The sequence below is a fragment of the Oncorhynchus masou genome, unplaced genomic scaffold (genome assembly GCF_036934945.1).
Source record: "Oncorhynchus masou masou isolate Uvic2021 unplaced genomic scaffold, UVic_Omas_1.1 unplaced_scaffold_1240, whole genome shotgun sequence".
Taxonomy (NCBI): domain Eukaryota; kingdom Metazoa; phylum Chordata; class Actinopteri; order Salmoniformes; family Salmonidae; genus Oncorhynchus; species Oncorhynchus masou.
In genome coordinates, this window is record NW_027002213.1 from 117,149 (window position 1) to 132,863 (window position 15,715).

Genomic DNA, 15,715 nt, shown 5'->3' on the forward strand with positions numbered 1-15,715 from the left:
TCACTGAGCTCGAGCTGTTTTGCAAGGAGGAATGGGAAAAAATGTCAGTCTCTCGATGTGCAAAACTGATAGAGACATACCCCAAGCGACTTACAGCTGTAATCGCAGCAAAAGGTGGCGCTACAAAGTATTAATTTAAGGGGGCTGAATAATTTTGCACGCCCAATTTTTCAGTTTTTGATTTGTTAAAAACGTTTGAAATATCCAATAAATGTCGTTCCACTTCATGATTGTGTCCCACTTGTTGTTGATTGTTCACAAAAAAATACAGTTTTATATCTTTATGTTTGAAGCCTGAAATGTGGCAAAAGGTCGCAAAGTTCAAGGGGGCTGAATACTTTCGCAAGGCACTGTAGTTCTGTCCTTGAGCTGTTCTTGTCTATTAATGTTCTGTATTATGTCATGTTTAATGTTTTGTGTTGAACCCCAGGAAGAGTAGCTGCTACTTTTGCAACAGCTAATGGGGATCCTAATTAAATACAAACAAAAAAAATACCAAAGTTGACCAAGTTAATTTTGTGGGATAGTTTACTGGCCTATGCTATGTTGTTGGGTGTTTGTTCGAGTTAGATTTTGGGCTTATAGCAATAACGTCCTTACAAAGTTCAGACTGCAAGAACAAGGATAGTGAATTTGAACGCATTAATTCCACTAGGTACAAAAGACAACAACGGCAATTCATTTCAGATCGTGTGTTGACAAGGGACCCATCTCAATGATGCAGTGAATAATCCCGGTGTGGGTCTAAAAGGAGATTATGTCTCATCTGCTGTGTGATCGTTGGAACAGTAGAGGTCAATGAATGTTAATGGTACCACATACACTTCCTACTACTGACACCTTCCAGGAAGACAGCCTGAACCGACAGGTGCTCATTTCAGGTTGTCAAGTTCAACACGTGCCTCTTACAGTCAATGAGAGCTGTGGGTCACGATGACAAATAATTACAATCTACATTTTATAGTTTTTGTTTTATATCCCTCACTTCACAACACATAAGCTTTTTGTGCATATAGAATACATTTTTTATGTGCTTTTTATTTCAGCTCATGAAACCAACACTTTACATGTTGCGTTTATATTTTTGTTCAGTACATATCAATGCATTAGTACTATGAAGGTTAGTTAAATCAACAATAACCTCTTTCCCTTCACCCTGAAAGAACTGACCACACTGACAAGATTATTTGGTTTATTGCATTTCACGTGTGGACTTCTGCATTAAAGCAGCCTCAATCACAGACCCGTTTCTAAAACAGATGATTTTGTAGAGCGAGACAATACCTGTCTCTTTTAGACCGAAGTGCACTGATTACTGTCACGAGCACAATATTCAAGGATTTGAGGGTTAACTGGATCTCAGGACTGGTGAACAAGACACGAGGTCTCTATTCTGACGGTAACATGGATCAAATAAGAGCTCTTGAGATTCATCTCATGACATCAGAAAAGTAAACCCTTATCTTCTGATAAAAAAATGGCGGGTGATCAAACCAAGTCATGTGCAGCAGCTGATGTTGTCTTTATATCTAACTTCTACTAACTGACAGAGTTATTGTCTTTATATCTAACTATATGACTTATTGTCTTTATATCTAACTACATGACTTATTCTACTAACTGGACAGAGTCAACCCAGCTTTATATCTAACTACATGACTTATTGTCTTTATATCTAACTACATAACTTATTGTCTTTATATCTAACTACATGACTTATTCTACTAACTGGACAGAGTCAACCCACCTTTAATCACTTTCTATTTCACATTCAATATAACCTTTATTTCTACAGTTAAGTCTCTGAGATAAAAATCTATTTAGCAAGAGAGACCCTTTTCAAAATCAGGCCTTCAACCACAACACACCGAAGGGAAAAAAAACACTGTCTGGCACATAGACACAAAAAATACATATACTCTCATGGTAAAACCCTCAGGGACCATGTGTGTGGGTATTTCACCATAGTACTATTTTGAGGGTTTCTATAGAAATGTGAACAACAAACAGCTCTCCAAACAGTAGTTGAGGCCTGTGTAGAGCCATGACACATCAAGGTATAATAGCAACCACATGCCAGACACTCTCCCATCATTCAGGGTAAGTTCCCTTGCAGCTTCTTCATGATATGGCTATCGGGAGGTGCGTTGGTGAAAACTGTCCCCACAAAAACATGTGTTCCCCACAAGGTGTGGCGGATGACTTTGCAGCAGCCCAGGTCTTCGATGCTGAAGCCCAGGTTACAGTACCGCTCGTCGGTCTCAAACAGTGTGTTGTTGGTGTACGACCCGAAGAACTGGAAGAGAGACAGAAGACATTAAGGGAAAGATCTGAATACTGCTTGTTTATGTTTGAAAGACTTCAGTTTAACAATTATAATCAATTTCAATTGGCAAGAATTGGCAATTGGCAACAACCACACAATTGCCATCACTGTGTCACAACTGTATGTACTGTTATGAGACAACTATTTCTGTAGCATAGTGCTAATCCTTGAGCAGCTATGAGTTGTCTTACCGCCATGCCTGACGATGGGTCGATGAAGTCAGCCCAGAAGCCTTCTGTCCTCAGGGCATAACATATCTCTTTGGCACCACAACAAACTGCAACAAGAGAACAATGCAAAACTTATCTTAAGACAATTGATTTCATTTTCGTGTTCGTTACAAACATGTGAGAAAGTGTCAAACATTCTGAATGTACACTACTGTTCAAAAGTTTGGGGTCACTTAGAAATGTCCTTGTTTTTTTAAAGAAAAACACGTTTTTTTCTCCATTAAAATAACATCAAATTGATCAGAAATACAGTGTAGACATTGTTAATGTTATAAATGACTATTGTAGCTAGAAACGGCAGATTTTTTAATGGAATATCTACATAGGCGCACAGAGGCCCATTATCAGCAACCATCACTCCTGTGTTCCAATCCCACATTGTGTTAGCTAATCCAAGTTTATCATTTTAATAGGCTAATTGATCATTAGAAAACCCTTTTGAAATTATGTTAGCACAGCTGAAAACTGTTGTTCTGATTAAAGTAGCAATAAAACTGGCCTTCTTTAGACTAGTTGAGTATCAGGAGCAACAGCATTTGTGGGTTCGATTGCAGGCACAAAATGGCCAGAAACAAAGACCTTTCTTCTGAAACTCGTCAAGTCTATTCTTGTTCTGAGAAATTAAGGCTATTCCATGCGAGAAATTGCCAAGAAACAGAAGATCTCGTACAACGCTGTGTACTACTCCCTTTACAGAACAGCGTAAACTGTCTCTAATAGAATTGGGCTGCGCACATTTGGCCCAGTGTCATCCGGGTTAGGGAGGGTTTGGCCGGCAGGGATATCCTTGTCTCATCGCGCACTAGCGACTCCTGTGGCGGGCCGGGCGCAGTGCATGCTGACCGGGTCGCCAGCCGACACATTGGTGCGGCTGGCTTCCAGGATTGGAAGCATTGTGTCAAGAAGCAGTGCGGCTTGGTTGGGTTGTGTTTCGGAGGACGCATGGCTCTCGAACATCGCCTCTCCCGAGTCCGTACGGGAGTTGCAGCGATGAGACAAGACTGTACCACAAAATTGTGGAGAAAAAAGGGGTAAAAAAACAACAACAAAAACCCACACGTGAAACAGATGTGCTGCTAACAGTATAGCTTGCTGTCCCCATACTGGGCTCCAACCCGTTATCCTCTGATCTCAACACACGTGACCCTCCTTGACAACGTACCAGCCGTTTGAGCTATCGAAACATCGAATTTGATAGCTCTATCGGCGACATTTCAAGCTAGCTGTGGACTGAGCTTATGGTACGCTCTTAACTCTGTACACACGCAACAAGTGCTGTTGTAGAGATGTGGCCAATTGCTGGGACGGGGATGGGGATGGGGACTTGTCAGTGTCTAATAAATGAGTGCAGTCAAGGGGGTAAGCAGCACAATTAGACCGATTCTCAGCCATGGGCATGTTAACCAGACGGTGAATAACAGTCAAAAACAACTCCTGCTCTTACACGCTCTACCCTCTCACACACTCAAGACTACTTAATGCTGGGATCAGAAATAAGTCATGCACAATCCCATTATCGTATTACCAGTGCAGTCTTGGTCTTAGTCGGGGGGGGAGACAATTAAAGTTGACACTCATTCTGCAGCTAATTTACAACAACTACGTACTTGCTAATACTTTAAGAGGCATTGAGTTAGAGAGTATAGTTCAATCCTTTCAATTCCTTACAGTTTAACAAAGATAGTGTTAAAACATATATGTTAGCCATAGACTAGCAAATCATAACTCCATACTACTTCAGGCAGTAAAAGTGTCAGAATGGTCTTCAGTGGTTCTGTAAACAAGCATTACAGAGCAGCGAATTTAACAGACATTTTTATTGATTAGCATCCGGGATAATATATATCCAAGTCTTTCCTGTGTTGTAGGGACAACAAGTGGAATATAGGAGTTCACTTCACTGATCTCCGTAGGTTTAGGAAAAAAACAGCACAATGTGGAAGCACGCACACATTTTTTATTTTATTTAACCAGGCAAGTCAGTTAAGAACAAATTCTTATTTACAATGACGGCCTACCCCGGCCAAACCCGGGCGACGCTGGGCCAATTGTGCACCTCCCTATGGGACTCCCAATGATGCAGCCTGGATTCGAACCAGGTACTGCAGTGATGCCACTTGCACTGGAATGCAGTGTCTTAGACCACTGCGCCACTCGAGAAGTTTGGAAAAGTCTACTCATTCAAGGGTTTTTATTTTTACTATTTTCTATATTGTAGAATAATAGTGAAGACATTAAAACTATGAAATAACACATATGGAATCTTGTAGTAACCAAAAAACTGTTAAACAAATTCAAATATATTTGATAATTGAGATTCTTCAGTAGCCACCCTTTGCCTTGATGACAGCTTTGCACATTCTTGGCATTCTCTCAACCAGCTTCATGAGATAGTCACCTGGAATTTCAATTAACAGGTGTGCCTTGTTAAAAGTTAATTTGTGGATTTTCTTTCCTTCTTAATGCATTTGAGCCAATCAATTGTGTTGTGACAAGGTAGCGGTGGTATACAGAAGATAGCCCTATTTGGTAAAAGACCAAGTCCATATTATGGCAAGAACAACTCAAATAAGCAAACAGAAACGACAGTCCATCATTACTTAAAGACATGTAGGTCAGTCAATCCGGGAACATTGCAAGAACTTTGAAAGTTTCTTCAAGTGCAGTCGCAAAAACCATCAAGCGCTATGATGAAACTGTCTCTCATGAGGACCGGCAAAAGGAAAGACCCAGAGTTACCTGATGCAGAGGCTGAGTTCATTAGAGTTACCATCCCAAATAAATGCTTCAGAGTTCAAGTAAGAGACACATCTCAACATCAACTGTTCAGAGGAGACTGAGTGAATCAGGCCTTTATGGTCAAATTGCTGCAAAGAAACCACTACTAAGGACACCAATAAGAAGAAGAGACTAGCTTGGGCCAAGAAACCGCAATGTGCAATGGACATTAGACCGGTGTAATTCTGTCCTTTGGTCTGATGAGTCCAAATTTGGAATTTTGTGTTCAGACCGCAGTGCCTTTGAGACGCAGAGTAGGTGAACGGATGATCTCCACATGTGTGGTTCCCACCGTGAAGCATGGAGGAGGACGAGTCATGGTGTGGGGATGCTTTGCTGGTGACACTGTCTGTGATTTATTTAGAATTCAAGGCACACTTAACCAGCATGGCTGCCACAGCATTCTGCAGCGATACTTCATCCCATCTGGTTTTCACATAGTGGAACTATCATTTGTTTTTCAACAAGACAATGACCCAACACACTTCCAGGCTGTGTAAAGGCTATTCGACCAAGGAGAGTGATGTGCTGCATCAGATGACCTGGCCTCCACAATCACCCAACCTCAACCCAATTGAGATGGTTTGGGATGAGTTGGACCGCAGAGTGAAGGAAAAGCAGCCAACAAGTGCTCAGCATGTGGGAACTCCTTCAAGACGGTTGGAAAAGCATTCCAGGTGAAGCGGGTTAAAATCTTTGAAGAATCTAAAATCTAAAATACATTTTGATTTGTTTAACACTTTTTTTGGTTACTACATAATTCATATCTGTAATTTCATAGTTTTGATGTCTTGACTATTATTCTACAATGTAGAAAATAGTACAAATAAATAAAAAGCCTTGAATGAGAAGGTGTGTCTAAACTTTTGACTGGTACTGTACATATCAGTGGAGGAAGTGGAGGACCATCCTCCCCAGTGAAATTTCATAAAAATAGTGAAACATTAAAAATAAATTATCCTTTTTAGATAAAACTATACTAATTATATTCATATGTCACCAAATAATTGATTAAAATACACCGTTTTGCAATGAAGGTCTACAGTAACTTCAACAGCACTGTCTGGGCTAGCACCACGGTGTAACCGAAGGACAGATAGCTTCTGTCCTCCTCTGGCGACATTGACTTTAATATAAAACCTAGGAGGGTGGTAGGCCTCACCCTCTTCCATAGACATACATGTTAATTATGACCACTTCTGGAGGACGACCTCCAACCAATCAAAGGTTTTGCAGTATGAACTGAAATGTAGTCCATCCAATCATAGAATGAACCTAGTGTGTTGTATTGGGATTGTGCCACAGAGCATTATGGGGGTTCTATGTGTTGCTTGGTGACATTGTTGGATAGAGATTAAGAGTGAACAGTTAAAGTTTAGAATTGTTGGGATATTATTCAATTCAAATTAGTTTTTTCAAATTGCAAGAGACGGAGGAGGTATATTATACAATGTTTTTGGTTATATTCACACACACACACACACACACACACACACACACACACACACACACACACACACACACACACGATAAGTATTCACACCCCTTGACTTTTTCCAAATTTTGTTACGTTACAGCATTATTCTAAAAAGGATTCAGTTGTTTTTTCCCCTCATTAATCTACACACAATACTCCATAATGACAAGGCAAAAACAGGTAAAAAAAAACAGAAATATAACATTTACATAACTATTCTGACCCTTTACTCTGTACTTTGTTAAAGCACCTTTGGCAGCGATTACAGCATTGAGTCTTCTTGCTGCAGAGATGGTTGACCTTCTGGAAGGATCTCCCATCTCCACAGAGGAACTCTGGAGCTCTGTCAGAGTGACCATCGGGTTCTTGGTCACCTTCTCCCCCGATTGCGGAGTTTGGCCGGGCAGCCAGCTCTAGGAAGAGTCTTGGGGGTTCCAAACGTCTTCCATTTAAGAATGATGGAGGCCACTGTGTTCTTGGGGACCTTCAATGCTGCAGACATTTTTTGGTACCCTCCACAAATCTGTGCCTCGACACAATCCTGTCTCGGAGCTCTATGGACATTTCCTTTGACCTCATGGCTTGTTTTTTTCTCAGACATGCACTGTCAACTGTGGGACCTTTATATAGACAGGTGTGTGCCTTTCCAAATCATGTCCAATTAATTGAATTTATCACAGGTGGACTCCAATCAAGTTGTAGATCAAGGATGATTAATGGAAACAGGATGCAGCTCAATTTTGAGTCTCATAGCAAAGGGTCTGAATACCTATGTAAATAAGGTATTTCTGTTTTCGCTTTGTCATTATGGGGTATTGTGTGGAGGTTGATAAGAAAACATTTTTATCTTATCCATTTTAGAACAAGGCAGTAACCTATCAAAATGTGGAAAAAGGGAAGGGGTCTGAATACTTTCCGAATGCACTGGGAATATAATAAATAAATAAATATAATAACATTTAAATAATAATAAAAATAAATAATAAATATATATAAATAATAAATATATAAAAAATATATATATATATATATATATATAAATAATAAATATATAAATATATATATATATATATAGCTAGCTCTGGGGACAACTACCGAGTGTGGATTGAGACCCAAACTCACTTCATCTAGCATCAACTCCCTCTCTTTGTCCACTGCCTCACACCACGCTGTCATGTCATTCTGCGTCTTCTGGGTGACTGTGACAACCGTCATGATGTTGTTAGGGGCCTCAGGGAACATTGACTCAAACTCTGTAAACACACGGGGAGAACAAGCACGATCAAAACTTGGTTCAGAACAAGCATGGATCAACATTCCTTCAGTATTCGAGCCCCCTCTACTGGACACATGCAGAATATCAATTTCACAACAACATGTGGTAACCACTTCCATCTCTTTTCCCTACACATTCCCCATTTAAAGTTTAACTACAGTTTACACAAACTAGAGACAGTATAACAACAAGTTGGAAAACATGTGCCAGCATCTTCAGAGTGTGTGCTTCAAATAGTAGGCCCATATCTGATTGGTCTAAGGAGAATAGAACCATACATGTACCTTTCTTCAGCAGCTCAGGGCAGGGCTGTATGGCACACTCCACATTGGAGTTCTCAAAGTACTGTTCTGTTCTGTTGACCGTTTGTTCTGGGGGAGTGGCCTCTTTCCCCTAAGAACAAACAAACCAATCAGGGGATGTTGCTCAGAAAACCAAAACATCCCTGACATGTTTTACTGGATAATATACACATGCTTCATTATCTCTCTTATCAATGTGAACAATAGAGGTATACAATGACTTTACATGTACAGAGGAAACAGAGTTGTAGCAAAAATATTGATTTAAATGGGCAGTGCAGTTAAAAATGTGATCTTTCCTTTTTATATTTCCACACTACGGAGGTCAAAATAACACTCTGAAATTGTGAAAATTACGATAATGCCCTTTTTGCGTAAGAGCCATTTGAAAAGAAATGCCTGGAATTTCAGCCTGTTCAGTAGATGGGATGGAGTTTGTTTCCCAGATCATGATATCAATCTGATCTGATTATAATAGACAGATGACTCTTCACCTGGGTAAGGGGTGGGCTCTAGACAATCCTATCAGATAATCAGAGCTGTCTCAGTAAATATCTTCAAATGTATCACCTAACGCCCACTAGCGCTGGGCGATATGGCCTAAAACGAATATCTCAATTCTTTTCAAACTTGGGGGCGATTCACAATATCTAGATTTAAAATATTTTTTTCTCTCTAAATAAGCTTTGTTTTACAATTAATGGTCAAATACACTGCATAACTAGTTGTACCCTTTTTGTTGTTGTTACAATAATCACTGATCTGGCTTTCAGGTCCGTCTATAAAAAGCCCCTTTTGTTAACATTTTTACCAGAACCATGCACAATCACTAATAACGTAGCAGGCATTATAGAAAAATTAACACTGGTCTCACAATCTCTCATGCACAAGCCCATGTGCTAGTGAGTAGCCAGCTAATATTTAGTCAACTTAGAGCTAGGTATAATTTCACAAGCTCTGAATTCAGCTACCAACTGTTATGAGCACAACCTTCTGTCCATCTCCAACTGTTTGAACAGCATGGTAGCCTGTCCACTTTGTTCAGATGTTGGCGTCAACTGGCCTACCTTGTTTCTCCGAACGAGTTGCCAACTCCTTACATAATTGGTTTATGCGTATTGCACTTTTAGAAAACACAAGACTAAATAGCTAGTAGAGAAATCTTTGACTAAAATGCTGCTAACGATACGTGGTATCGTAATGCACACAACAAACTGAGCATTCCTTTTTTCCAGAATGAATGTTAATTGGTACATCTGTTTTAAAAGTGTCTGCTCTGTTCCAAATGTGAGTTGAAACGGTTTGATAGGTTAACTTCTCCTCTATTACACTAAACTAATGTCTGTGTGTTTCGGTGTCTATATGACAAGATTCTGTTGGACCAGACCTCAAATGCAAATAGTGAGGATGAAGTGACCGCTCATCTTTGTTGTTGTGAGTGGTAAGGGGAGGGGCATGGGAGAAAGAGGCTTCACTCTCGCCAAAATAAGCCTAACGCTATTCTGTGCTTATTTTGAACCTAAACTTGGACGTCTGCCTTCCCGCCTTTGGGACAATGACTCCCATTGCGAGGGCGGAGACATGAGCATCTCGTTTATTATATAGAGATCTCTGGTGTAAATGGGAAGGTGCACACAGCACAGAAGGATCAAACTAGACTAGACCAACAAAAAAAAACAATACGAAAACAAGCAGACGTCAAAGTTCATAAAAACACAAAATACCAAAACACTTTATTCTGCGATACAGCCATATGGAATATTGCGCAAAAACATAGGTTGGAATTAATTCGATATTACACCCAGTCCTAACGCCCACACTATCAGACTGAGCATTTCAATGGACAAAATAGTAGGCTGAGGGAAATCAATGATACAATATTTTATTTTCATTAAATAAACACACAGTAATTTATTATACATTAAAAAAAAAAAAAAAAAAAAACTGGCATAGGCTATTTTTTTTTTTTATCATTGCAGATCACCATTAGGCCTACTTCCACGCACCAGAACAAAATAGGGCCAGGACAATACCGGTATTGGATACATGTTCATGTTTTGGCAAGGAAACAAAACACAAAGTGGATTTAAAATTCTTCAGAATAACAGCCCTCATGTTGGAAACAAACATCATTATGTTGTCATCCAGAGTCTCATTTACTTATTTTTCAAGCTATAGCACACAATAGTTTACATACAGCAGGTCTTTAAATAGGACCAAAGATTTTTGTCTGCTTCTTGTTTTCATTTTTGCCATGGAAAATGGCATCGTCACAGCCCTAGACGAAATGTGTGTCAATTATCATTCCAAACCTTACTTACTTGGACCTCTCCGACAACATGAGCCAGGAGGAACTCATACCTCTCGCTGCTGGAGAGGGCAGACAGTACATCGGGCACTGACTGGTGGACTGGGCCTTTAATTTTCTGTTCCGCTGTGCCCTCCAGGTGGCAGTCGAAGCCTGTGTTACCTGGCAGCTGGAAGCGCTGGTCCTGAGGCCCGAACGGACCCGTGTTCTCATCAGGCCACACTGTCCTGTGACCTGATGTAAACAAATAACAATGAGACATAATATAACACTTTCTAAAACACTGGGAACTGAAAATAAATGTTTTTCAAGAAGTTGACCCAAATATTGAACTGATTAACTTTCCTTCTGAATAACAGACAGTTGGTTTATGATGTTCACGTTCAGGCAAGTGCAGTAGCATCATTGTGATTAGAGGTCTGTGCTTACCAAGGTCAGGGGTGTGACGGCTAATCGAGGCTCATCAGAGCCAGAGGATCCAGCACCAGTGAATGTTCTCTGGTTGGGTCCAGCGATCCGCCGGACAAGTACGTGAAGCCCTGGCAGGTATGTCACCAGCCTGGCTCTACTACAGAGCACCTAGGGAACAGAGAATGGACGTCCCCATTTGGTCACACACACGATAAAAAATAAAAACATGTTAAGAGTGTGTGTTGACTTACACTGGCCATCCTGTTGGGCCTCTCTCTTCTGTGGTCCACTTGTAAAACTGCAAAAGAAAACGGAATAAATTAACTAAACGCATAGCTTGCTAATTATTTGAACACACAATTATGAATATCTTATAAATTAGCTCGTATGTCTGTCATTTGTTACGCTCAATTATGATAAAAATGTCAAACTATATAGCTGTCTGCCTTATTATATAACGGGCTACAGAACGGAACGTTTACTCTGTTAGCTAACAAGTGAGAGGTACTGCAACTACTGCTAACGTTAGCTAGCTTCTAGGTGGAGGATTTTCCTTAGTTGATTAGCTCTGACAATCGTAACTTCAGAAGTTTTACCTTAAATATACACCTTGAAGAATATCCCCTTCTTGCATGCATAAATCAATAAAATACGTTGGTAAACTCAATAGTGTTTATAGCTGGCCTGCAATATGCCTGCGTCACATCGCATTTGATGCGCACATGTGCCGTTACGTGGGTTAACTGGAGGAACCAACAAGGGACAAGAACAGTCTGACGTAACACTGTTCTTCTTCTTCGATTAAGTTTAACGGCGGTTGGCATCCAATAAATGTTGCATTACCGCCACCTGCTTATACTTTGCTTAAAAAAATATAGACCATACCATCAAACACATCCTTCACAAAAAAGCATAAACACAACCCTACTCCATTATTTAATCTATTAAGTCCTACTTCAGGCCAACAACCTGAAAGGATGGGACACCACCACTTAACACACCCTGCAACTCTCCTGATGTCAAGTCTCACTCACCCTAACACCTCTCTGCAGCTGCCACCACAACCTATTTTCTGCGACGTACATTCCATCTCTGCAGTACAGTTGATATCCATTGCTATAATTGCCAAAAATCTAATTTTACTAAAACATGCAGTACCAGTCAAGTTTGGACACACCTACTCATTCCAGGGTTTTTCTTTATTTTTACTATTTACATTGTAGAATAACAGTGAAGACATTAACACTATGAAATAACACATATGGAATCATGTACTAACAAAAAAAAGTGTTAAACAAATTAATATATAGATTCTTTAAAGTAGCCACCCTTTGCCTTGATGACAGCTTTGCACACTAATATCACTTTTCCCACCATTTTTAACCGACTCAAACTCACCCGCTTTCTCCCTCTCTCTCTCGCCCCCCCCCCCATCCATCCTCTGTATTCCAAGTATACGTCTCCTTATGATAATACTGCACTTCTCCTGACATACCGCTTGTTCTTACCTACTCAAGGGACGCCATTTAACCGGCTGTCACAATCTCCATACACTCAACACGAACCCCTCGGGATGTAGCGCTCACCAGATCATCCCACTTGTAAAGCAGCTGCTTCGTCTTGATGTCTGTCTGCTTCATCAATAGCTACCGTGAAAACAAATAAAAAAAATATAAGAGCAACATGCAGAATCATGTTTGTCCACTAGAAGTCGTCATATGCCTATCCATGAGTACCAGCATTTAACTACAGATTGTTACTCTTGGTGCCATTGGCAATTCTAATGATTGTTTTCAGACAAAAATAAATGTGACAGGGTAGGAACCAAAGTGTTTCATATGGGACTCTAATTATTGATTTACCTTTACAATGTATAACACTAGCCCTCTAACTTTAGCTCATATGAGAACTTGGTACCTGAAGGCACATGTGTTTATACAGGTAAGTTGTCCTGTGTTGTTGCTATGCAAATGTTTTTATTTTAGAGCGACCTGCCCCAGTATCAGTATCCTCCAGTATCTAATGCCCCGGAACCTCCGATTCAAACTCTGCAAGCGTTATAATGTCAAAATACGTTAGTTCCTCACCAAATATGGAGATTCGCTAAGCAACTATCTTAATTTACTCACGTTACGGTCAGTATGTTCTTTCAAAAAGGTATACATAAAAATGTACAGCCTTTGTTAACCTAATACTTTGCAAAAACATAATTGGCATTTTCCATCTTGTTAATTTCCAGACCAAATAGCCAACCATCCAGCTGCACATTTTACCAACCATATAATGAGGCTGGTTAAGAAATAACTAGTGCTGGGATTAACCTTGTGTTTTGTTATTCGTAATCCTGTATCAATTCTGTGATCATTTTGTTTTATTGAGATTGATTGTGCGTTATAGCAGCCCAAGGCTCCTGTGCATAAAATCAACCTTTCCCACTATATAATAGAATACACTGTCATACAAATATGCAGTATACAATGGAAATATGTGAATGAGGGCTTTAGTGTTCTCAATGTCTTGGAAAAGACCAGGTGTGGACAATCTGCAGCAGCCCTGAGCCAACAGGATATTACATAGCAGCCCTCCAAACACAGGATGCTGGCTGTGTGAGTATAATGTATTATAGCTTGTTTTCATCAGTCTATATGGGTTTGGGTTATATTTAGTTTGGACTAATTCAATCCACGGGTCTCTGGTTCTGCTCCACCTGTTGAGTGACTCACAGAGGTTCTGAACCTGAGAGGAGATGACGTCATTCACCTGCATTCACTCACCATGCTCTCCTAGAGACTGACCACAGTGACATGGATGTTCTGTGCCTTCACGTTAACTAACAGATGTCTTTCAAAAAAGTGCATGCTGTTGTGTTTCCGTAGAGACCGCGTAAATATACTTGTATGCTATGATGGGAAATACATATAAAAAGTAGGCTACATTGTTGTTGGTGTATGCACAGTGCCTTGCAAATGTATTGATCCACTTGGAATTTTTCCTATTTTGTTGCATTACAGCCTGTAATTTAAATATATTTTTATTTGGATTTCATGTAATGGAAATACACAAAATAGTCCAAATTGGTGATGTGAAATTTAAAAAAATAACTAGTTAAAACATTTTTTTTAAAGTGGTAAAAAAATATCAGTAACTTTGAACATCCCACTGAGCAACTTTAAATCCATTATTAAAAAATGGAAAGAACATGTCACCACAACAAACATGCCAAGAGAGGGCCGCCCACCAAAACTCTCACCAAAACCTAGAAACCAGGCAAGGAGGGCAACCAAAATACCAAAAGGAACCCTGAAGGAGCTGCAAAGCTCCACAGCGGAGATTGGAGTATCTGTCTATAGGACCACCTTAAGTTGTACACTCCACAGAGCTGTACACAAGCGGAACTCATCCAACTTGAAGGAGCTGGAGCAGTTTTGCCTCGAAGAACGGGCAAGAATCCCAGTGGCTAGATGTGCCAAGCTTATAGAGACATACCCCAAGAGACCTGCAGCTGTAAATGCTGCAAAAGTTGGCTCTACAAAGTATTGACTTTTTTGTGGGGGGGGGGGGGGGGGGTTGAGTAGTTATGCACACTCAAGTTAAGTTCTGTTTTATTGTCTTATGTCTTGTTTGTTTCACACCCAAAGATATTTTGCATCTTCAAAGTGGTAGGCATGTTGTGTAAATCAAATGATACAAACCCCCCTAAAATCCATTTTTAATTCCAGGTTGTTAGGCAACAAAATAGGATAAATGCTAGAGGGGTGATAACTTTCACAAGCTACTGTATACCCTGTATAACTTCCATTTGAGACTTATCAGCTGAACACCAGAGAACCTGCATGCAGAGTGAGTGTGTATTGAATATGCTCTGCTTATTAGATCTCTCTGTTCAGACAATCATATTTTATTGGCCTTTGCTGAATGTCACCATTAAAGAGTGATTCGCAGCAGTGAGGTTCTTTTCCACCTTTTAGGCAGCCCAGTGGAGTGATAAAAATATGTGTTTGTAATTTGGCTGGCATTAAGATGGGTGTTTTCGCAGGAGGTGTGAAACTCACTGCACCTCAACAGATGCTTTACAATCTGTTACTGTTAAAGGATCTTCGGTAAAACAAATACAAACGCTTGATAGTAGACATATCCCTGACGGTTTATATTGTAGTAGGGCTTACAGCAGAATGCCATGAAGTAGTTCGAAATACAATGACACATTTTATTTTTTTGCTCAGGCACAATGACACATTTTATTTTTTTGCTCTGGCACAATGACACATTTTATTTTTTTGCTCTGGCACAACGACACATTTTATTTTTTTGCTCTGGCACAATGACACATTTTACATTTTATTTTTTTGCTCTGGACAATGGCATTTTATTTTTTTTGCTCTGGCACAATGACATTTAATTTTTTTGCTCTGGCACAATGACACATTTTATTTTTTTGCTCTGGCACAATGACACATTTTAATTTTTTGCTCTGGCACAATGACACATTTTTTTCTTTTGCTCTGTATGCCAGCACTTCGGATTTGAAATGATATCATATATGAATATATATGTATGAAATACATGATATGAAATTATATATCGTAGTAGACTGTTAGGCTCCTCCA

General features: G+C 39.8%; 1 protein-coding gene and 1 long non-coding RNA gene across 2 annotated transcripts; both read right to left on the reverse strand.

Annotated features, from left to right (window-relative positions):
- Positions 1 to 1,555: 1,555 nt before the first annotated feature.
- Positions 1,556 to 11,043, reverse strand: LOC135530040 (cobalamin trafficking protein CblD-like). The gene is made up of 5 exons (XM_064958435.1): positions 10,711 to 11,043; positions 8,372 to 8,480; positions 7,930 to 8,064; positions 2,518 to 2,603; positions 1,556 to 2,296 (listed from the first exon to the last, which is right to left on the reverse strand). The coding sequence occupies exons 1-5, from the start codon at positions 10,957 to 10,959 to the stop codon at positions 2,096 to 2,098; spliced, it is 780 nt and encodes a 259-aa protein (XP_064814507.1). The 5' UTR covers positions 10,960 to 11,043; the 3' UTR covers positions 1,556 to 2,095.
- Positions 11,044 to 11,139: 96 nt separating this feature from the next.
- On the reverse strand, positions 11,140 to 11,875 carry LOC135530042 (uncharacterized). The gene is made up of 3 exons (XR_010453791.1): positions 11,705 to 11,875; positions 11,360 to 11,406; positions 11,140 to 11,276 (listed from the first exon to the last, which is right to left on the reverse strand). It is a non-coding gene; the product is annotated as an uncharacterized LOC135530042 (long non-coding RNA).
- Positions 11,876 to 15,715: the final 3,840 nt, after the last annotated feature.